This window comes from Gymnoscopelus microlampas (assembly GCF_963454915.1).
Source record: "Gymnoscopelus microlampas genome assembly, chromosome: 6".
Taxonomy (NCBI): domain Eukaryota; kingdom Metazoa; phylum Chordata; class Actinopteri; order Myctophiformes; family Myctophidae; genus Gymnoscopelus; species Gymnoscopelus microlampas.
This window is the reverse complement of record NC_139943.1, coordinates 13396600-13421297: the sequence shown is the minus strand read 5'-3', so window position 1 is coordinate 13421297 and position 24698 is coordinate 13396600. Positions and strand designations below refer to the sequence as shown.

General features: G+C 43.6%; 1 protein-coding gene across 1 annotated transcript in view; it reads left to right on the top strand.

The window, feature by feature from the left end:
* Window positions 1–24698, top strand: part of LOC311046596 (calcium-independent phospholipase A2-gamma-like) — a 33020-nt gene that overhangs the window by 3755 nt on the left and 4567 nt on the right. Inside the window, exons 3-8 of the mRNA XM_084059018.1 lie at window positions 1102–1251; window positions 2211–2362; window positions 3733–3827; window positions 6372–6543; window positions 8042–8099; window positions 9299–9493. Coding sequence (XP_083915144.1) covers window positions 1102–1251; window positions 2211–2362; window positions 3733–3827; window positions 6372–6543; window positions 8042–8099; window positions 9299–9493 — 822 coding nt within the window. The remainder of the gene's footprint in view (window positions 1–1101; window positions 1252–2210; window positions 2363–3732; window positions 3828–6371; window positions 6544–8041; window positions 8100–9298; window positions 9494–24698) is intronic.

The window sequence follows — 24698 nt, the reverse complement described above, 5'->3', positions numbered from 1 at the left end:
TCAACATTCAGTTAAAGTGCGCACAAAACACATTACTGCACTGCAGAGCCCAATAGACAACAATAAGGGCTAAAGCCTCAGTTATACTTAGTTGTGTGCCGGTGTCGTGCTCAGTAAATAGCAGATCTACAAGCTCACAGCGCATCACGAATGTGGCGCGTTGTGAGCTTGTGTATCTTTCTGCTATTTACGGCATGCAACACCAGCGTGCAACAAAGTATAAATCATGTTTAACAGTCTGAAGGACAGACTTTCAGAATGTCCGTAACAGAGACTTTAAAAGCTCACTTAGCTGTTCACACCAAGCACTATAACTATAAAGATGTAGTTCTAAATCGTTCTAAGTCAAGTGGATGTTCACACCACAACTATAACAAAGATAATGGTGAACTATATCAGTGGTTCTCAACCTGTGGGTCGGGACCCCCAGGTGGGTCTCCAAATGTTTTTTTGGGGGGTGCACTCTCTAAATGATTTGCTTAATGTGCAACAATGTTTTCTCACTCAACAGTAAACAAACCAACATACAGTATAAGTGTATATCTGCACAAGTGACAATTTAATGGCTTTTTTTAAAGACCTAAAAACATTAGGCTACTGTGTGAAATGTAATCCACAAACTATACTATTGAAGAAAATGGTCAAACATTGGTCAAATATTGCCTAAGACAGAGGCGTTGCGAGGCATTGTGAGCTTTTAGATCAGCTATTCACAATATTTATCTGTGGAACCGAGTCAAACGAAAGTTAATGCTTCTGACAACTCCTACAATTCCAAGTGCTTGTCAGGGTGGGGGACTCCAGTTCAAATATGATTATTTTGGGGGGTCGCGGTCTGAAAGGTTTGAGAACCATTGAACTATATACAGTAGTTATCGTTATAGTGCTCGGTGTGTGAACGTCCCTAAAGTGTCCAGTTTAAAGAAAATCTTGTAAGTCATTCCATGCTCTGACTGCAGCGGATTGAATTGACAAACAAACCTACTAACCTAGTGTAGAGTTTTTTTTTTTAAATGTATGTTACATTTTTCATCCATGCCCCCAGTTTAAAATAAAGGGGCCCTAACTGGTTTCTGTTGTGTGGTATTTGATTCTCCTTAGATAATTGCCAGGGTGAGTGTGGACAATCGAACCCGGGCCTTGGTCCAATCTCTCCAGAGGGCCTCAGATGTAAGGGTTTACACCAAAAGAGTGGAGGACTTCAGTTACCACCTGATGGAGTTTCCAGAGACCCGTGGCGTGTCAGTCAAGGTGAACTTTTTATGTTAGGATATTTGGTCATTGTAAATGGCCTAACAGCCCTAGGCTGCCACAATTATTACAAAAAGGTTTTGAGCTTGTAGATCTACTATTTCCACTATGATTTTTTTTCAAGTAAAGTTATTAAATTATGTAAGTTAAAAAGTTATTTGTCATATCTTCCCTGTGCACCTTTAGTTTACAAAGCCTAAAAGCCAAACAGAAATGTAATTTTTATCCATAATGTTCCATTAATGTTCAACGACAGAAACGCCATTAAATCGGTAATCGCAATTATTTAAACAACAATTGTCAAGTAAAATGTCATAATCATGACAACCCTAGGCTTTAGCAGTGCATCTGATGTTGTGTGGATTTAAGCTCAGCATGTCAGAAAAATCTCAACGATTCAGTTTTGACACCCCCTTGTGGTGTCAGGAGGACACAGTTATAGTACATCATTTTGCTGTTGCCTTTTAAAGCACATACATAATAATCATGTTGTTGCTAGCATGAATCAAGAACAGCTTTTGTTTGTGTGGAAGTTGTCCAATGCCAGCCTGAATTCCATTTTTTGTTGCAGCAACAACAGCGGCTCACATGCTGCTATGTGGAGCTGCTTAATGTCACAGCCAGCCTGCTATATGCTGACTTTCCCTTTTAACGTTCATCTGCATCACAGATGCCCTTATGTGCAGTGGCTTGATTATCTCATTGAACACATTGCATATTTTAATCAAATACTGCTTTCACTTGTCTGAGGGACTTAGATCAAAGCCTAACAGGTACTACGTGGAGAGAATTTAAAGTAGGTCATTGTATGCACGGGCAAAGCACTAATTTGCAGTAGGAGCAATCATTTTCTCATTTGTACTGCTGACTTCCACTCTGTCTGTCTGTGTGTGTGTGTGTGTGTGTGTGTGTGTGTGTGTGTGTGTGTGTGTGTGTGTGTGCGTGTGTCTGACATTCAGGAGAAAGTGATTCCGTGTCTGCTGCGTCTGAGACAGGCCAGTGACCCGGGTCTGAGGGCCGCGGTACGAGAGGCCCTCGCTCTGGTGGGACACAATAACCCTGTGAAAGGCCGGGGAGTACGGGTTCTGACCATAGATGGAGGAGGGTTAAGGTAGGGCTCAACTTTTCATGGGTTCTGCTATGAAATTCTCAATCACCACAACTGATTTCAGTCATTTGTATTCTATAGAAGTGGGGTGTGTCTTCTATGGAAGCATGTCACGCACACAAGCTTACAACAAGTCGCAGAGCGACGTGTTGTCGCTCGACGTGTCTATTTTCGGTTACTCGTTATCTTAACTCATATACTGCCTAGAACGACTAAAACGACTTCTGTCCATAAGCCATGCCTGCCAAGAACGACTAAAACGACTTTTTAAAAAAATTAAAAAAAATAAAAATATTTTTTTTTTTTTTTTTTTTTTTTAAAGATTTTTTTTTAATTTTTTGACCCAAAGACCAAGGAGATATGATTTTTCGAAGATATAGACTCCCATCCACTTCCTTGTTAACTTAAAACTTAAAAATTCTGTATCTCGGCTCCTGAGTACTTTTTTTTTTCAATGAAAAATCTTGGCGGTGTTCAAACAGGCCAGAAATAATTCTGGCAGTGAATGAGTTAAGATTAAAGAGTATTTGAAGTGGCCACTTCCAGAAAATCCTGATGATCTCAGATATTTCATAAAAGCAAAGGTTAAATCTGCAATTTCTTCAACTGGTGTAATGTATGACTGCCAAAACATCATAATTGTACACATTGTGTTAATTGTTTATGAAACACGGCGCAAGTGAGTGGTGGGCCCCTTTCACGCTGGTTCTCAAATCACAGATTAGGCCTAAAAACATTTTATTTTGCTTTAATCCATGAGAATTTAAGTGCACGATCAGATGGCCTAACTGTTTTGATCCAGCCTAGTAGGTCTAGGATGTGCGTGTCTTTTGGCTGTTTATCAGCTTCTCTCTCATCTTAATATGATGTTGTATTCATTAAAATAAGTTTTGGATTGCAGCGTTAATCATTGCTTATAACTTACTTGAGTTTATATTTGGTGGTATAAATCAGACTACTGAGGGGATTTCAATACACAATTCAATTCTGTACACAAGCTACCGTATATAGCCTGTGTGTGTGCTTTTGTTTGTATCTCTCATGGAGTTGTGAGTGTATTAATATCTTGAGATGTGATTGGGGGCGGCAGTGGCTCAGGAGGTAGAGCGGCCGTCTTGGAATCTGAAGGTTCCAGGTTTCGATTCCCGGCTCCTCCTCTGACTGCTTGTCGAAGTGTCTTTGAGCAAGACACTTGAACCCCTAACTGCACCCGATGAGCAGGTTGGGTGCCTTCTGCCTTGCATGGTTTCCTCTGCCACCATCGGTGTGTGAATGGGTGAATGTGAAGTAAAGCGCTTTGTATAAAAGCACTATATAAATGCAGTCCATTTACCGATAACCAATGTGAACTGTTGGTGTATTTTGTCTTTCAGAGGACTGGTTGCCCTTCAGGCTCTGCACAGACTGGAGTCGCTGACAGGAAAACGCGTTTACCAGCTGTTTGATTACATCTGTGGAGTCAGCACAGGTATGTTGTCCTCCTGCCCTACTTCTTTATGTAAAGTAAGAAATACTGTAAGTAGCCTTGGGAACCCGACGGGCCATGTAGCCCATTGGTTAGGAGTGTACAAAACATAAGCATACTGTATGTTGTGTACACCTAAGGGTTCCCAAAGTTTTCAGGCCGCAACCCCCCAAAAGAACCCTATTTGAACTGGGGACCCCACCACCCTGACAAGCACTTGGAATTTTTGGAGTTGAGGCATTAAATTTAGTTTGACTCGGTTCCACAGATAAATATTGTGAAAATAGCAGATGTAATGTGAGCTTGTAGATCGGCTATTTTCACAATCTTTGCCTCTTTCTTATGTTATTTGACAATTTGGCCAATGTTTGACTAGTTTTTATAGTATAGTTTGTTGATTACTTTTGATGCAGAAATTGTCTTTTTCCTTTTTTCTTCTTTTTTTGTATGTATTAAAAAGGTCTTAAAAGTACTTAAATTGTCACTTTACTGTCATCTGGGGACCCTAGGAAGTGTTCATATTTAACGCTGAGAGTGTACACTCCAGAGTTACAGTCCTAAGTAAGTAAGTGTCCATTGAAATTCATTTTGTACGCTCTCAGAGTTAAATTAACAGATAGGATTTTTAAAAAAAATGTATAAACTATATTTAAAAACTGGACCCGCCGGTACCAATCTCCCATTGACCCATTTAGCACTGTGTTCTTGTCTGGTCTCAATTGCCTCACTGACACACTAATCTGAATCTGGCTGGACCATATAACAAAGCCAAGGCCATTATTATTTAGGCAGTGTTGTAGTTTTAATCTTCAACAAATCCTTTATTCAGCCCATTTTCTTTCAGCTATTTGCGTCCTAAATGTTTTTTTACAGACCGAGTAATATTTGCGACCTGTGTGGATGTACTCTTGTCATGACACGATGGATTAAAGTTCTATAGACGCCAGCATGTCTTCTATGGGAGCAAAAATAGCCTATCTACAAGCTCCTTACACACTGTTTCACAAATCGCACATTAGGGCTTGGCCATACAAACTTTTTCAGTCGTGAGATTTGATTTAGCTTTAATCCATGCATGACACAAACAGCAGTTTGAAAAAAATATATTTCCGAGTGAATTAATTTCACACACACAAAAAGAAACGCCCCTGGTGTGCTGGACACGTTAATGTGGAAAGCCAGGGTTTTACAGTGATGATATTTAGACTGGGGAATGTTAGTTAGGAATTCAGGCTTTATGTCTTGAAATTTGAGGTGTATGTCACTTTCTTCAACTATATTATCCTTACATTCTGTAGTTTTATCTTTCAAGCATAGATAGATGCATTATTGTCCTTGCGGAAATTCATTTTGTACCAAGCAGCATGTATACAATTTAGCCTTTTCTCATCAATATGCAAAATCACCACTAGAGGGTACTGTGGATCACATTCAGTCTGTCTATGACCTTGCAATGCAGCAGGTTACAAAGCAATGCTTTCCCCCTGCAAAGCAGTGTCCTTAAATTAACACGTGTAGTTCCTATTTGTCCCAAGCTGCTAGCCATTTCCTCCCTTCTGTGCCTCCCAGCAACTCTCTCTCACACTGTAATCCCTCCAGTTGGAGTCAGCGTTTGTGTGAGTGTGTTGCAGTACCATGGTAATCTCCTTGCCAGATGAAATTATATTTGCAACATTCAAAACCCATCTGTGCCACATCTGGCTAGCGCAGGCCACACAAATCATTCCCCTACCCCTCACCTTTGTTCTCCCAAGTTCTTCATGTTCTACCATGCCAATGAGGTCAATGCCATGCCCTTATTTCTTTATTTAGACATGATGACAGTGCAGAGGGGGGAAGTCACGCTGCATACGTTTACAACAGGAATCGAACCGGGGACGTTGTGATGAAGTTGCTGAGAGAATTTGTGTCACAAAAGCTTTGCAAATAGTGTGTATATATTCTTTCTTTTTCTCTTTAAAATTATGCTGTGACTGTGTGTGCATGCATAATGTACACGGTAACACAGCAAACAGAACAGCAGTGCTCTGGCCATAGTGGCCACGATAATCACATCCACTGGCTGGGAATGGATGAGCCCGGTGTAATGATACCCTTAAGAGATAATCCATCAGGCAATTATCCCCCCATCAAGTCCCTGTCAGTAGACCTTAGGGCTTGACTAGCCGAGGGACGGATAGGAGGATGAGCTTTACATTGCTGCTGTGGTTCTTTGTCAGCAACTCCCATACCTTTTAATGGTGTTCTCTGAAGACGTGCCGAATTTTCTGGACTTCCTGTTGACAAGGGCATGTTTAAAAGGCTTCTTATTGTCTCTCAATCATTTGTGTCTGTGTTTACGTGGGTAATTGCATGTGTATCTATGTGTGTGTGTGTGTGTGTGTGTGTGTGTGTGTGTGTGTGTGTGTGTGTGTGTGTGTGTGTGTGTGTGTGTGTGTGTGTGTGTGTGTGTGTGTGTGTGTGTGTGTGTGTGTGTGTGTGTGTGTGTGTGTGTGTGTGTGTGTCTGCCTCAGTACACATTTATAAACGTGTGTTTTATGTCCACAGGAGCAATTCTAGGCTTCATGCTGGGTGTATTCCAATTCCCCCTCAGTGAATGTGACGATCTGTACAGGAGGCTGGGCTCAGACGTCTTCAAGCAGAACGTCATCGTCGGCACAGTGAAGATGGGCTGGAGCCACGCCTTCTATGACAGCGAGGCCTGGGAGAAAATTCTCAAGTCAGTTCCACTGTCGCACTGTGTTATTATAATGTCATAACATCGTCAAATCAGTTCCACTGTTACACTGTGGACAGGGGAAGAGCATGCTATCATGCTTGATTGATTGATTGATGTACTTTATTTAGTAAGACATGAGAACAGTACATGACAGTACATAACAGTACATGGAAGTACAAATTCACAATACAAGGTCTACTAAACTGGATAGCTCATTAAGCACTTAGCTTGTTTAAGATGAGATCCCCATGCACACAAATCATGATGACATATAAGAGACAGACAGATATACACACTACTATACAGAATGTCATACCATCAGTTTACATGCATCATCATGTACTAGAAGGCAGATTTACGAAAGCACAAAAGGATAGCATTTCTTTTTTTTTTGCACTTGACTTTTATTTCCATTTTAATACATTCTGTAATCTCATTCTATGGACATACGTACATACAAACAAATTACATCACACATTCAACAGCATCAGACACACAGAAAACTTCCGAAGGCATCACAGACACAGGCAACCAAAAATCATTATTCTAACATCACCAATCGTCCATACATGACCTTTAGGACACTCCGGCCAATAGCGCAGGGAGGACAGGCAACCAGGCCGTTCAATAAACTCCTGTCCAACGACATTAAGGGGGGCCTGCATCCCCAATCAGTCTGGGCAACTGCATTACTACCGGTGTCCATCTGATATTGAAATCCTCTGTCCTCATACTGTATGTAGTCTAGCTGTAATGCTTTCCATCAGATGTATGCTTTTTAGACTCTCCCTCCATTGCTGGATAAAAGGATGGCATTTCTGATTGAGGTTAATGTTCAACCCTTATTATTAGGACTGGGCAATTTGGGAAAATTCAAATATCACAATATTTCAGACCAAATACCTCAATATTGATATACTGCATGCCACTCCCCTATTCTCTCTCCCTGTTTCTTGTTTCTCTCCACTGTAACTGTCAGATAAATTTGCCTGAGGGGGCCAAGGCAAATAGAACAGACAGGTGTGTTCAGAAAATGACATCACATGACATCACTGTAATGCAGCCTTAAACCTAATAAGAACTGAGGCCGATTTTACAAATGCCTTCTAAATCAGTAGTTCTCACACTTAAAACATTTTGAAAGGAATGAAAAGAAAACAGCAGATGCACAAGCTCGTAGTGCGGCACGAAGCTTGTATATCTGCTATTTTTGAAAAGCCAACCTAAAATCTAAAATGACACGCTGACATGCTTTCCCGGTTTTAATGGATTAAAAGCAGGAACAGACGACATGTAATTATGCCATGTCACGATATCACAATATCCATCATTTCATACAATCTCACAGTATCAATATAATATTGATATATTGCCCAGCCCTACACAGTACAATACACGTGTTAGGAGCGTTAGGAATAGCTTGCAGACAAAAGGAAAGCATAAACCAAAGAAAGCGTACACCATGCCGTATAACATCGCCCTTTCGTCTCCTCCACAGAGAGAGGATGGGCGCTGATCTCATGGTGGAAACTTCAAGAGACCCCAACTGCCCAAAGGTGAGCGTCAGATGATGTTCTGTCTCGCCGCTACCTGTTGTCTCTTGGTGTAGCACGGCCCAGTCAGCCTGTATCCCAGAACGTCTATAATGAGGTTACAGAGAAAGCCCGCCGGCTCTGTCTCTGTCTGATTATACCACCCCTTGCTATTCCACTGCAGGTCTTGGATGTGCACGGAAGGGAAAATGCACTGTAATGCTTAATTTATGCTCCGTGGTAGGACGGCGTGATGTGCCGAAAATAGCAGATTTACAAGCTCACAAGGCGTTGCAGATGTGACGCCTTTTGAGCTTGAGAGTGTAGATTTGCTATTTTTGGCGCGTGGCACTGTCGTTTGACAAAGTAAAAAAAAAAACAGGCTTCAGCCAGCCTGGGTGCAGAGCAAAATGAGTTGAACTGGTAGGATTAGACTTGATCTGCTGGAGCTGGAGGTGATATTTAAATTGATTGCCAAGCCAATCACTGTGTTCTTTCTTTCCTGTGGTATATTCTATTGGTGTCGATGCTGGAACAGTAGAATAAAGCAATAAGCCCCAAGAGGCTGTGGTTTAAATTGATGTTAGAACAGCTCAGGGGCATTCTTAGGGGCCCTGCCTGTTCCAAAATCACTGCAGACCACCACCTTATTATTGCTTATTTCTTTTAGGAAACAGTTACCAAATATGGCAACATGAAAATCTTAGATATATCCCATTTAAAACATTTTTTACAATTTGACTACAAGAAGTAGCCCCGACTGCCTACACAAACAAGAAAATCGCACATTTCGAAGCAATTTGTTTGCTGCTGTAATACTGATCACAGTGGTCACAGATACTGGTACAGTATGTGAGCATTTTACGATGGCTTCGAACACTGCTCAGCCAATCATAATCAAGTACTGGAACTATTCATTTTATAATGTCATCTCTATGGGGGGGTGCTGTACATTCCACTTTTGTTATATTTCATCATTAAAAAAAAGAAGTTTAATTATGTAATGTACATTTTATATGCCACAGCTCTCAGTATGTTACATCAGCAGAGGATGAAGCCTAAGCCCAGGCTTATATCATATTCCCTTCGATCTTTAACCCTCATCTGTCCAATTGCAGACTTGCATAACCTGCATTTTACACCATGATGTACAGTACTTGTGAAATCATGCTGCTACAGTACGTGTGCTATAATGTCAGAGGATGATGTGTGCCGTCCTGCAGGTGGCAGCCGTGAGCACCATAGTGAACCGGGGCACTCCACTGAAGGCCTACGTGTTCAGGAACTACAACCTCCTGCCAGGGGTGCGCTCCCACTATCTGGGAGGCTGCCAGCACCAGCTGTGGCAGGCTCTCCGCGCCTCCTCGGCCGCCCCCGGATACTTCCAGGAGTTCACCTTGGGGAACGACCTCCACCAGGTCAGAGAATCTCATTTGTGAAAAACAGAGGCTTTGATTGTTTACACACAAACAGAGCTGGGGTTGTACAATAATTACTGAGGCCGTCTGTGTCTCATCAGTGGTTTGGCCATCATCATCTCGTAGGAGAGCATGGATAGCCTAAGCGTTTTCCGGGAAGTCCGGGACAGTGGTCAGAACGCCCCTGCCCCACCCCCTCTCCTTCCAATGACATTACTGTTAGGCTATTTTCTTTGCTAGTAAGGACAGTGTATATTTACTAATATGTCAAGAGAAACCGAATGTGTATTTTACATGACAAAGTGTTATAAAAGCATGCAGGAAGCTACTATTCAGCATTAAGTCAACATCAGTCTAAAAACATAATCTTACTGAAATGCAGATAACGGTCAATGTCACTCAGAGACGCCGGATTGATAAACCGCTGGGGGGGGGGGGTATTAATGCAAGTCTATGGTTATGTTACACACTTCCTTTGAAGTTAAATTAGCTAAGCACTTTGATATGTTGTTGGTTGACAGTTATAAGTTGCTCTGATGAAGACCAAGAATGCCTATAGATTGTAAATGTAATTGTAATTTTTCTGAGTGTGAAGGGAAGATTAAGTTGACTGGTTAGAAAGAACTCCATGAAACATTGCATTTGTTTATAAAACAGAGCTTGAGAAGAGAGCTACTTCAGTAGTGCGGAGTTAAAAAGAAATGGAGATTTTGCAGTTGATGGAGTTATAAAGATGCCTTGATTTGTTTGCTCCAGGATTTATTTGCTCTTGACAGAGAGACGGTGCTCAGAGCGGCCTATACACAACATGTGTAGGCTAGGTATCCAGACTGAATCGTCTGGATCCCCCTCCCCTACATGCCATGATGTCACTCATTTTGAGTCTTGTTTCAGCTGCCTCTATGCTTGAAAGGCCTAGCCAGTTTCTGACACAGAAAGACAGAATAGAAGGAGAGTCTGGGGGCCGCCGAGTTTTCTTCCTCATGAACAGACAATGCACCACTTTAAACTGATAAAGATTCAAGTAAAAGGGACGAGTTGTGCCATTGCCATGTTTCAGTTTACACACTCATGCATGCACGCCGTTTACAAATGAGTGAGCCCCATGCAGAGCACGCAGCAAGAGCACAATATAAATGGAAACCAAAAGTAAGAGGTAATAAAGAAAGATGCAGAGCTAGCCAAATGTATGAAGGATCAAGATTGATTGAGTGAATACTTCATTAGTCAGAAACGTAAACAGCACGTGGTACAGTCGGACATTTAGGCTAAAAGGATAACGCAAAAAAAGTCCTGGGCACTTGTTTCCATTGTGGTCCTATGTAATTCAATTCATCAACATGGCATAACAAAATAATACAATAATACATGTCAAATACAAAACAAAACAAAACACTGTATGTACAAAGAAAGACTGTCGCGTCACATCTCTACATGTAAAGTGTCTTGAGACAACTTGTTGTGATTTGACACTTTAATAAAGTTGAATTGAATTGAATTGAAAGACGGTGGCAGTGAATGACACTTCCTTTCGATGGGAATTTACATTTACCTCCCCTTGTGGTCTCCTGATGCTTTTTCAGGACAGTTTTGAAAGAAACCATTGATTCACATCTTTTAATGGATAGTGTCTGGGCATTCCACATTTTGGTGTAGTAGAATGAGAATTTTCCCATGTTCGTTCTAAATGTGGATAGTACCAGATCATGGTCGCTCCCTCTAGCATTGTGGCTGTGGGTGTCACTCACTTTGGAGAAGTAATTAGTCAGGTATAAGGGTATTGAGGGCACTGCCCCTTTGACTATCTTAAATACCAATCCCATTTGTATTTGCATAAATAACCCTGTCTGCTACCCTGAGCCATCCCAGACTAGCAAAGTGTGTTGGAAGTAGGTGCGTCATGGGCTTTAGGCTGAGAAGTAGTCAAATCAGTTTGTTTTGGGAGGTCAGAAGCTTATTTTTTAGTGACAAGATGACTGGAGACACTGCTGAAGGGCTCGTCCTAGGACGACCTAGAGAGAGCAGAGACGCAGAGCTGGATGTACAGTAGGCAAACTACCGGTAATTTGCATGGATGATAATGTAATGACAAATGTCACAGCAAATAATTATTGTGTGAATCTGTGGGCATAATTAACTTCATGTTGTTCATCCTGGTGAACAACTGGTGTCCCTTTCACCTCATAACCGTAACTGTCCCTTTCACCTCATGGCAATTCAATTTAATTCAGTTCAAAGGAGCTTTATTGGCATGAGAAAACCTACGTTTATTTTGCCAAAGCAAAAGTGAACAAAACAATCAAACAATCATGTCTCTCTCTCCACGCAATGCTCTGGCACTCCACCAGGGGGGTGCGCCTCACACTTTGAAAGCCCCTGGTCTCTAAATGATTGCAGGTTGGTATTGTGACAGGACAAGTCACAATCCTACTGTTAAAGGCTGCATTACAAAAACATATCTGAACTTGTTAGATTGTTCTGGACGAATGAAATGAACAATGAATGCCTCTATCTATAAAATTGTGGAAATGTGTGTAAAATATCTTCTGAAAGCACTGACAATCATCCCCAAAATGTTGTCACATTGTCGATGGTGAGATACTTGGTTAAAAATATAGCGGTATTTGATTTAGTCAGTATGACCCAGTAGTTACTGTTGAGGGGGGTTGTGTGGCCTGCCCTGAAGTGGATAAAAACATTCTCATATGTCAAGATGGAGGAGAGAGCTATATTTCCTCCCAGTCAGCATTCATTTCCAGGCAGGAGCATGAGTGAAGTGATGGAGTAAATCAGAGTGAGTCAGAGTGACTGCACTTAACTCCATCACCATTTAACAGGTATGCATTAGCCAACACACAATAATAGCACACTCCCTCCACCATTTTTACCAATCAATAGAAAACCTGACAGCTTTGCATGTTAAGGGGCTCAGTCATTTGCAAAGGAAGCCATCAGACACATGCAAGAGATGAAGTCGTTTCACTCATGCTTCAGGATTCAATGTGTGTAGCCTGGCTTTGACTCCTCGTGTCAAGCTGTCAGTATCTCCTTGATTTGATATGGCAAACACATATGTAGAGTACGCGACCTGAAAGAATCAACGTGAACACACACACACACACACACACACACACACACACACACACACACACACACACACACACACACACACACACACACACACACACACACACACACACACACACACAGATAAATGGCTGTCTTTGCATCAAACAGAGTCCCACTCCCATCACACCTGTGCTCTCCCACACTCTTTAATTGGTAGCAGGGTACGGTGTGTTGGTGAATGGGAAGCGCGCGTGAGCAGGAGGGTAAAGAATGAAAGAGACTGGCTGATCAAAAACCATCTGCGGTGGGAGGTTTCCCCAGGTCTCATGATCCTACTCTGAGATGCATGCGCTAGTCCAACACAGCGAGCGCTGCTTCTCTCATCAAACATCGCAACCTGACTGACTGACTGCTACAGTTATATCTGTCTGTCACCCTCAAGAAAGAAACGACAATCTAATTATGAATCTGTATTTCAAAGCTCTATGTGCTAGTAGCCACAAGCAGGGAACCCTTATACCAGGGGAATGTGGAACACCATCAGTCAGTTGTAAAATATAAAGTGTGGATTCCTTAAGATAACATTCTTACATATAGCTGTGAATAGTTGTGCATGGGGCATTATTAAGCATCGGTATTCTATTATGAGCATATTGTAAGAATGTTATAAGCTTCATAACGCATCATAATATGCGTCTTAATATTTTATTACATATTACGAGTCCAGTATGATCGTGCCATAAGACCATTTTAAATAATTCATTAATTATTACTATTTTTATTTTTCATAACGAACATAACAAACCATCCAAATCAAAAGCACTTGCAGCTCATTGAAGTCGAGTTACCACATTTTTAGCCATAATGTGACACATGGAAATGTGTTAATCCCGTTGGGATTAATATGCAGTAATTTGTCACACATGTTGGGAATAATATAGAAATGTTGGTGAATAGAATTTGGTTCACTGTTTTCTTGGTTCTGTTTCCATATGGAAGTGGGTAAGAGTATATATATTTTTTTTTTTAATAAATACTAAGCGACTTAAAAGATCAGAGTAAATTTCATCAACCCTAGTCAACAAACTACCGGGTCACGCAATTGAAATTAAATTACCTAAATGCTACCTAAAAGTTAAAACTCTTAGCATTTGTGGTCAAGCAAACAGTACAGTATACAGCATGTCTATCTAAATAACACATGTGAACAAGTAACAAACATGCTGCACATCTGCATAGTATAACTACAATACAATCTTGTACAGCTTGAGAGCCAAGGATGGAGAATGGTCTTCTAGGACACCTGAAGTGATGGACAGGGTGTTGTAGGGAAGGAAGGGACAGACTGGGTTAGCTGATCTATGGGCAGGAAGGGGTGTAGGGCTGGATCATGTCCTGAAGGTAAGGGGGGTGCCTTGATGGCCTTGTAGGTCATCTCCAGGAAGCCAGTGAAGGGAGCTCAGAAGAGGGAAAACAGGAAAATGTAGACAGTTTTAAGTCAGCTCTTCATCATGACACTGGCCACCTCTGGTAAAGTCACCTATCTACTAATTGAAAAGGATCATACTATTCCCTCCCCTTTTAGTATAATAGCCTAACTCCCTAGTGTGACTTAGGCCAAAATAGCAATTTTTTTGGGCCTAAGTCACATGGTTTTGTGACTGCCAAAAAAATGCCTAATAATTTGGCCTAAGTCAGATTTAATCTTTGGCTTTGGTCGGTGGAAGATGGCGGACATCACAATCGTAACATGCCCATATATTGAGACTGGTGGACGGTGGATGTCACAAGCGTAACATGCACCGATCAGTGGTGTGATGTAGATGTGAGGGCCGCATAGCATGGCTTCCCTGTGGATCTCTGATGTTGATGACTTGTTATTGGTGACGACAGTCTTATTTATGGAGGTGCGGAGGGACGGACACAAGGACACACAAACGCTCTTTTAGACAGCTTGCACCTTAGATATAATATTGATTTTAAAATGAGAACATTGATTTTTCTAAATTGTCTGTGATGTATCAAAAAGAGAGCTCTTTACATTTTATAAAGATATCATTTTCTTTTTCATGGAATCCTTTAAAATGATCATACTATGTATGGAGGCTGGGATGAAATCAAAGGATGTGTTTGACAAATTAGTCCCTTGTAAACTCTTATCTGTTTCATACAGCTTGTAAACACTTTAATATGCAATTAAAGGACTGGCCAAATGCAGTATGTCCATCAGCCTGATGCCTTATTCTGTTGGCTGCTTGTGCTACTGAAACGAGCAGCAGCGCCAACAGAGCAGAACATGCCGTCTGTGTGATGTCAGTATTCCCGAGTGAGGGAGTCATCTCGCCATTTTCCACGGGCGCCCACTGAGTACTGAGCTTTACTCCCGGGCCCCGCACAATCACCCTTTTGTATGCTGAGTGCAAGAGAGCAGTCGTGCCATGTGCTGAACGAATGCCGGAATTCTCAAGCAGCGTTTTGAAGAAAGTTCCGATTGTCCGTTAATGCCTCTGGGATTCTGCAGGCTGAAATGGAAAATCTTAAGAGAGTGACAGCATTTTTTAGATTCATACTGCGGCGCAATTGCAGGAAACGTGACTCGGAGCAGGGCCTTTTGAAACGGCACAGCCATGGCATAATCGCGGCCAACGCTCGCCACCATAGCCTTGGAGGAGGAGGTCTCGATGTGAGGGGGCCCATCAGTAGAGGAGAAAAAGAGAAGAGATGGCAGGCAGGACTCCATGGGAGGCAGTGAGGGCGGGAGGGAGGGAGGAGGATCATGCTCAACATTAAAGCCCTCTCCGTTATCTCTGCTCCAAGGACCACAGAAGTGGGAGACTTCAGACGATTGACAAAGGAGCATGTCGGGCATGCATGGAATGGTGAGGACTGAGGAGGGCCCGATTCTCTCCGCCTGGTTGCCATGGTGTCTCCCAAGGCATCAGGAAGGAATGGGGGCGTGTTTATGCCCACCTCTGCCAGCCTTTTGACAGTAGGCCTAAGATCATTGCCCCCTACCACCCCAAGTGCCAGTTCTGAGAATCCCCCAACATGGCACCATCCAGGCAGAATGCAGGCTGTCAGTTCAACACTTCCAGACCACACTCTCTCTGTCACTCATGTAAATGAGAGAGAGCAAGAAACATATGTGACTGTCAGCCCTTAAGGCATCCATTTCATAAAAGACATGTGGTATATTTTCAGAGAGGAAAAGTAGCAGACATTATTCTTGTATTTTATTTATTTTCATTTAGATTAGCCAATGAGATTACCACATTTTCTCCCAAAGTAATCGTCGCCAATGAATCCTCCCCACACATTTTCGTGTTGCCACTGCTATTGTATTATTCTACTACTTGCTCACTTGCCAGTGTCGAGTACCCACCAGGAGGACATAGTACCTATGTCCTACTGCTCCCGTCCCAGCCCGTTGTAGGAGTCCCAGCCCGTTGTAGGAGTCCTAGCCCGTAAGAGTCCCAGTCCGTAGGAGTCCCAGTCCCTTCCCAGGACACGGCCAGTTGTGTTTGTATTAATCTCTCAAGACAAATTCTGCTAACCACAGAATCTATCAGCAACACTGCCCTAAACATGTAGTGTTGTTGTTAGTAGGAATAAATGCAGAAGCACCCGGGAGGAAGTGGACTAAGAAAGGGGGGGAGCCAAACCGAGTTCCTGTTTCGACACAAAAAGAGCTGGAGCCCCCAGAGGCAAAAACAAAGGGAATTATTTTTCCCCTTTTTTTTACCGAATGGGTTCCAAGCTTACGTTTGTATAGACACGCATCCAAGCCGATTACATAGTGGTGAAATCCCATATTACCAACATTCCCAGTAAATCTAAGTATTTATACTCCATCGCACAACAGTGTCGCTTGCCGACTAGAACTGATCTATTGCACAGCGATGCGCTGTTAACCTTCAGATCAGTTCTTGTCGGCAATCGACACATCATGCGAATTGTGCATAACTGGCGTCGCTGTGCATTGCATATTTCCTACCTCCTTCTTTCTCTCACTTTTGGCATCAAGAGGCAGTCCTATTGGTCATAAAGCACATGCAGCATTGCAGTGGCGCAGGGAGGTGAGAGCAGGCTCGATTCAGTAGGGAGGGATGGGTTTCAGCAGTCTCCTCATCAGGGCCAGCTCGTCCTGTGTTAAACCCTGAGATCAGGGCCCTGGGGCTGTTTCAGGTTGGTGCTCAGTACTGTTCAGCCCTGCTGCAGCAGACAGCTTCCTATATGCCCAGATTGACATACAGTAGGATTTCGCTGTCTCCAAAGTACACACGCACATTTTCTGACGTTTTCTTCCACTTGCTACTCCCTTTTTTCTCCTGTCACACTCACACACACACACACACACACATTGCATGGGCACTGGGCACACTTCTTTAGGGATTAGGCCAGTCCACTGATTACATTGACTGACTGTGTGAAACCCTCCATGGCTTTAATTTCCCTGTTCCTCTGGCCCCCCCTTAGCCCGCTCACAGTGCTGCCTCACAAAGAACCCACTGCACTGAGCAGACCCCCTCACTGCAGTGGCTCCAAATGAGATTCCCTGGAATAAATCACTACATTAAACCTGACAGATGCAAAGGCAGCCTTTTACACACTTACAATGTGGTTAATATGCTAGTGCGTGTATTGTGACATGTCTCCTGAACTCACAGGGGACATTGGTTTCCCATTGGCCATTACTTTGCTCATCATGATGGACAGCAAATATGTTTTTCGAATATGAGGTAGCCAAATGTGACCATCAAGCCTTGAGAGGGATTGAGAGAAGAGCCGCGCCCGTTCCTATCGGTTCAAGAACTGTCGCACGCTCCAATCTCATGGGTCACAGCAGACAGGGATGATTCACTGTTTCAATATTGGGTGTCGTCCGGTGTTTGGGGAAAAGGTAACGGCGCACGATAGCTCTCAATTGCTTTTCCTTCCCTGAGGGCTTAGTTGGCACTCTCTATCCCACGCACATGGGTCCCTCCTCCATTCATAGCCCGGGAAGGCGACTTGAACCTCATAGTGACCCTTGGAGGCCTGCAAAGTCAGAGGCCAAGGAGAAAGACCGGTCGGTGTAATTACATAATGTGGCATGAAGACCTCTGTCTTGACCTGGCCATTCCTCTACGATGGCACCCATCACACTAATGTCATTGTCATTCTCGTCCTTGCAGATGACAATGAAAACCTTTTATATGCATTAGATATTATCTAGGCAATTGATTTGTTTCAGTGAGCAGATTTATTTTCCGGATTACATGGACAATGATTTAATGACAGCACATTGGATATGCAAACAACGGAGATTGATTTTGACGATTATTGATGAGCGTTGTCAGTACACACACACACACAGGGCTGACAGGGGAATGAAACGTGAGCTGAATCACCTAGAATATACGGGATGATCACTGCAGGAACATGAGGAGACAGCTCTACAACAGAGCACACATTGTGACAGGCAGAATCAGATGGCCATGACTTACGTAACCCCTCTCCAATTAAACATTTCTCTGAAAGACCGCTCATTGCCAGAGGCTTGTGATAAATCAGAGACAGACAGAGCTCAGGGCCCCCTCAGCACAACTCTGTCAAAGAAGAAGAGCTCCTAATGACTACAGAGGGCCGGCAGGAGCTGCGGTGTGAATGCCCCTTCCAGGGCCTTTCAGACCAGAGCAAGCATTCTGTTTTGTGTGTTGTGGCCAACAAGGCAGCATTGGAGCAGAGCATAGGGAGAGAGAGGCATGCACACAGAATGGAGAGGAGGAAGCTTGCTGTCCTTGCTAATTGGAGCTGAAGTACACTGGGGAGTGAAATTACATCACTGATACTGACGATAGTACCGCTTTCCTATTCAAATCAGCACTCTCCCTCTAAGACAGCATACCATAACAATAGATGAACCACCGAAAGTTTAACGATGGGAGAAAAATTAAGTACAGCAAGTAGATCATTAAACGAGCCTCGTCTTAATTGTAACCGTTCATCGTGGCTCATAACGTCTTAGAAGACGCCATTGCGGGGTGCAGCATAAATTAGGTTTGAGTGCCGGCAGTTAGGGCGAGCAGGCAGGCTCTGGTGCCGTGGTGAAGGGGAGTGCTCCCCCCGTGCGTATCACGGCTAATGACAGCGACTAGAGGCGGGGTTCGAGGACAACTGGTTTGAGAATCGCTGTTATCGCTTACACACAACGGAAACCAAGGAGTATGTATTTCAAGAGGGAGAGATCACAGTAAACATCCTAAGCCTTCTTCCTCCACACTGGGAGGAAAACTGCATCTGAAAGTTTGCTGCCATTAGTGTGACGTTGTCGCTGGAGTGGAGCTGTCTTTTGTTGAAACCAAAGCTCAACTGATATATCGGTTTGTCCATTATTTGACATTGATATCGGCAGTTCTGCAACAGTTTGTAACCTTTGTAAATGTGTGCACACTGGCTGGCACAGCCAGGAAGCCTACAATTAGTTGTGATAAAGTAGGCGTTGCCCGTTGATGATTGAAGGACAGACAATTAGACACACAAATCGATAGGTCACCACATTTGACACAACACCCCGAAACTTCAGAGCTATGGTCACAGAATTGGAAAGGGTTTCCACAAAATGACAGGGTTGATTTGTGAATCAACCATTAGTTGCCTGAAGGGGAGAGGTAAAACAGGAGGAGAACCAAGGTCTGAGGTATCAATGACCAAGCTTTATCGGAGTCGAGAAACACTGGCGTCCTTGCAGAAGAGCTATAGTGGTATCTTCACCTTTACCTAAGAAAACTTGGTAAAAACTATATCAAAATCCATTATCCGTTCAGTGTCAGTGTTTAAATTCCTGTCAGATAGACTCAATGGAGACGGCGGAGGACATTTTGACCCCTGAGGCACGCTACCGTTTGCCAGTCGGATAGAGGCGTTTAAGTAAGAGCTGCATTACAGCTTTAAGTCCCCATGAAGGGAAGTGACCTTTGCCCTGAGTCATGCTGAGTGTTTGACGGGCAGCTTGAGTAAGGCCTTTTTTGTGTGCAAATCTCATTTGCACAGTTTGCCCCTTAAGTACATCATTGTTTCCAACTTAACTTCTCTTCCACTGCCCTACCCTCAAGAAACGCCTGTGTGAGAATGTGGCGGCAGGCCAAGATTGGACCTCACGAGTGCCCTGAAAAGGGGCGAGGCCCAGCCGCAGCGTGGGTCCGAGTTCTGATGTGTGCCAAATGGCTCTCATTATGGGACGAGCCTGGTACCGTCTCCCTCAAGGAAACGTGTTTGTCCCTGACAGCTATAGATGGACATGATGAATGCAACGACCCTTTGAATAATTGGTCCTGCCAAGAGTACCACTGTGCATGTCACACTCAACAAAAAAACTACTAGTATCCCAGTAGCACCATGGAGCCACTTCACTGTTTTAAACCAGACTTTTGCTTCAAGGCTCCATCTCTGGTCATTAACGCTATACAGCCCTTAAAGTTGCATTGGAATGGAGACAAGTTGTAGCATTCTACTCTCAACTCACAAAACAATTGTGTACTTGGCTGCTAGTACTAAATGAAAAAAAAGGTTTTAGCCACCTCCAATGGAAAATCACTAGCGCCAAAAATATGCACCCTTTGTGCCCAAGTAAGAGAAGCTGTTATTTGTCTATCAACAAACCAATCTCTAGGAGTGTAGCCAATCACCTGCTCCTTCAAATGAATTATGGCATTCCACTTTCCCTTCCAATGTTATAATAAAATCACACCCTGTGTGAAGGAAGCGGTGCCTTTGGGGCGGGCCTTAACTCATTTCAATGCGTCCCTATTGGTGGTCTGAGTCCACTTACCAAATTTGTACTTGGGAGCATGCTGCAAACTGGAATGATGGCTGTTTAAAGCCCAGCCAATGGGCAGACAGAGGGGGCGGGGCTTAAGTAATGACAGTTAGTCCCTATTGCTGGCTTTAGTCCATGTACAAAATTTGTACTCCATAGCATGCTGCGAACTTGAGTTATGGCTGTTTGAAGGCCAGCCAATGGGAAGACAGAGGGGGCGGGGCTTCAGCAATTCATGCTGGTCCCTATTGGTGGTCTAAGTCCACATACCAAATGTGGACTTGGTGGCATGCTGCAAACTGGAGTTATAGCTGTTTAAAATCCCGTGCTCATCCCGTGCTCATACGGGCGCGGGGGGTCCCTGGACCCCTCTTTGATAACTTCATCAATTCATGCTCGTGCCTATTGGTGGTCTAAGTCCACATACCAAATGTGGACTTGGTGGCATGCTGCAAACTGGAGTTATAACTGTTTAAAATCCCGTGCTCATCCCGTGCTCATACGGGCGCGGGGGGTCCCTGGACCCCTCTTTGATAACTTCATCAATTCATGCTCGTGCCTATTGGTGGTCTAAGTCCACATACCAAATGTGGATTTGGTGGCATGCTGCAAACTGGAGTTATAGCTGTTTAAAATCCCGTGCTCATCCCGTGCTCATACGGGCGCTGGGGGTCCCTGGACCCCTTTTTGATAACGTCATCAATTCATGCTCGTCCCTATTGGTGGTCTAAGTCCACATACCAAATTTGGACTTGGTGGCATGCTGCAAACTGAAGTTATAGCTGTTTGCTTCTTTGCCGTGCTCATCCCGTGCTGAAACCGCCCGACGGACGGACGGACGGACGGACATACAAAAGTCAAAAGCCACGTATAGAGCGGTTGGCACCGCTAAAAATGCTAGTTTTTTTAATTGGGGTTTCATTTACTCAACCATAATAGACATTTTTGAGATTTTCTTTTTATAGATTTCTGTCAGATAAGGTAACAGGTAAGGTTACAGACTCATTGCCTTAATTGTTGCACATAGTCACAGATCATGCTTGCTTACTGTCATGCATAGTCACCCTACAAAGGCCCATTTTGAGCAAGGAAAAATTCTGACTTCCTCTAGCTATGTATTGGTATGAACCCACCCACTACTGGGCCCAGGCCTTTAACATAAATGCCGCAGAGTTTAGAAAATGGAGCTGCTCGCAGTGGTGTGAGTGATAAGGAAACTGCTTAGGTGTTTTATCTCCAACTGTGTTCGTCTGATGTTGCCTTTAGTGTTAGTCCCTTCTAATTCTCCATCAGGGGCAAGGCAAGGCCAGGCATTTTCCCCCTCTTATTCTGTGATTCATTCCTCGGTCTGCTAGACACCCTGCTAGCGCATAATGACGTCCTTCGGACTCAAACAGCCAGCTCAGCAGTTCTACCAGGCTCTGTTGTGGGGTGAGACAGCTTGTGTGACTCCCATCTCTTGAATGAAATCAGCAGCACCCTCTGCAACGCGAGTCAGGTTTATTGGTATAGCACATTTTAACAACAAAGTGCTTTACACAAAACATCAAGAGCATTTGTAGCAAATATTTATTTAGCAAATGTAATTAAAGATAGCTATTAAAGAGAGCTAAAGCTAAACGCTAAAATAAAACAGATTAAAGTACCTCCAAGGCAGTTGCAAACAGAAATGTCTTAAGCTTTGATAGAGTTGTAGCAGACCTGCAGTTTTCCTGGAAATTTGTTCCAGATACGTGGTGCATAAAAACTGAGTGCTGCTTCTCCATGTTTAGTTTTTTTCTCTTGGGACAGAAAGTAGACCTGTCCCAGATGACCTGAAAGTTCTCTCTTTACTAATTTTCAAATTTTATTTCGTTTTATTTTGGCGCTCTTTTCCTCCCAATTTAGTCGTTACACCAATTCCCGAATTCCCCACACACTGTTTGTAGTAGTCTTGTCACTACTGACACCTACTGGTTCACCTGTCAGTGAGTAGCCCCATCAGGAGGACGCAGTGAGTGTGGAGGAACACCCTACTCCTCACAGTTCAACATCCCCGCTGACAGGGTCCCTGCTTGCCCGTAGTTGTCACTGGTGCAGTGACAATTGTGCTTGTATGGACTCCCGCCCATGTCGAAGGTACCCCGGGGATTTGAACCCCTAGTCTCTGCGGTGGTGGACAGGAACTTTACCCTTGCGCCACCCGAGCGCCTGACCTGAAGTTCTACATAGTTCATAAGGTAGTTTGAATACCAGAAATGGATTTAGGCCCTGAACCATTCAGTGCTTCATAAACCCACTGTGGTATTTTGAAATCGATTGTTTGACAAACAGGAAGGCAGTGTAAAGACCTGAGAACTCAAATGATATCTTCCACTTCCTAAAAGCTTTGGATCTCACAAGGAACGCTGCCTTTCAACTATGAAATACGTTGTAAATGATTCATTGAGCACGTTACTGGCAGGTAATTTGCTCCAACCTTAAAATAGCCCTCCTCATGAATTGGTGTCACTGCAAAAATAATGTTGCTTTTAATCAACAGTTTTTTCACACACTATTCATTTGGAGTTACAGTGTTAGTGTGACATTTATTTCCTTTGGCAACCAACTTAGTTTCCTTGTTTTATCTGATTGGGCAATAGCACTAAGAGCAAAAGCCCACAGCTCATTCAGTGATCAATGTGTATTCTAACTATGCAATCTATTACTTTACTTTGTAGATTGCCCCCAATCATAACTATTCAGTCCTCCTTCTTTCTTTCTTTCTTTCTTTCTTTCTTTCTTTCTTTCTTTTTTTCTTTCTTTCTTTTTTCACGTGAGACCTTGAGGCAATGACACAATTTATCAGTCCAGCTCCCCGGATGATTAACAGACCTGCGTCTCTTGGTAGACAGCCCTCATATTCCCCATCATGCCGTGTGCGCCGACATCGATTCGTACGGGGAGAATTTCTCATTACTCCACAGTGTTGCTGTGGGCTGGGCCGGAGACATGGGACACACCCCTTCCACCTTCCCTAAGGCTTGATTACACCTCCTACTCGCTCAAATGTGTGTTAACGCAAGAAACACACACACAAACACACAGACACACGCGCACACACACACACACACACACAGACACACACACACACACACACACACACACACACACACACACCCACACCCACACCCACACCCACACACACACACACAGTGTTACTATTTCTATTGATACTATAGTAGGTACATTATCGTCGCTGTCAGGCGGAGACCTTGTAATATTCAAAACCATTACTTTTCTGGAAATGGAAAAGGATACCTGTATTACAATGGTTCCAATATGGTTTTAACCCACTCTCTACCTGGCGTCCTTACTTTGGGCATGTCATTATAGGCGAGAATTCTAGCAATATTTTTCAAAAATAGCAGATCTTCAAGCTCACAAGAATTTGTAGATCAGTTATTTTTTCTACTTTTGTGCGACACTCGTACAACGAAGTGTAAAATAGGGCAGTGGTTCTCCAAGTGGGGTCCCGGGATCCTCAGTGCTCCTTGAGGGGATTCCAAATGGACCCTCACAGGGTCTGTCAGGACACTCAGAGTGTTCAAATGGAACCAACTTTGGTTCCATTTGTACGCTCTCAGAGTTATGGTGGTCCTTGAAATTAAAATAAGTTTGAGAACCACTGAAATAGGGCATTAAATTACGAAAAAGAAAAAAAAAGATATGGACTGATGCAAGGTTCCTGCCCGACGACAGTGACGATCGGATACAGTACGCGATCTTCTGAGCTTCTTTCATACAGTTAGACTCTCAGAAGGAGCAAGAAGTCTGTGTCTGTCCCCAGACACCCGGGGGCCCTGCAGCTCCCGCCCTGCCAGCCCGGTCTTTTTTTTAATGAGGGCTGGCCCCTGTGTGTTTGATCCAGCTGCCGTCCCCCCCCCCCCCCCCCCCCCTCTGCCCCTGGCGTCCCCCGGCCTCGCTCAGCCTCATGCCTATTCAACACTCGCCTCCAACATCCTCTCCACTCCCCCCATCCCCACCCCATCGCCTCGGGTAGACTATGGATCCATACCAAAAGCAATCCTGGGCGGCCCGCTTGATATCAAAGCCAAGTCAGACAGAAGAGACAGAAAGGCAGGGGGGGGGCTAGAACAACACGACAATGTAGACGTTTTCGTTGTAGACCTACAAGCATGCTCTAGACATCCTTATTGATCCATTGCTTTTCCTGTTCACTAGATGTTCAATAATTTATTTCATGTATTGTTGATTGTTGAAATCTGTGGAAAAAGCACTGCTTTTTGTCTCACTTTCCACAGTTAATTGGCTTCACCGACTGTGGTGGTCATGGCTTGAAAACACCATGATACCTAA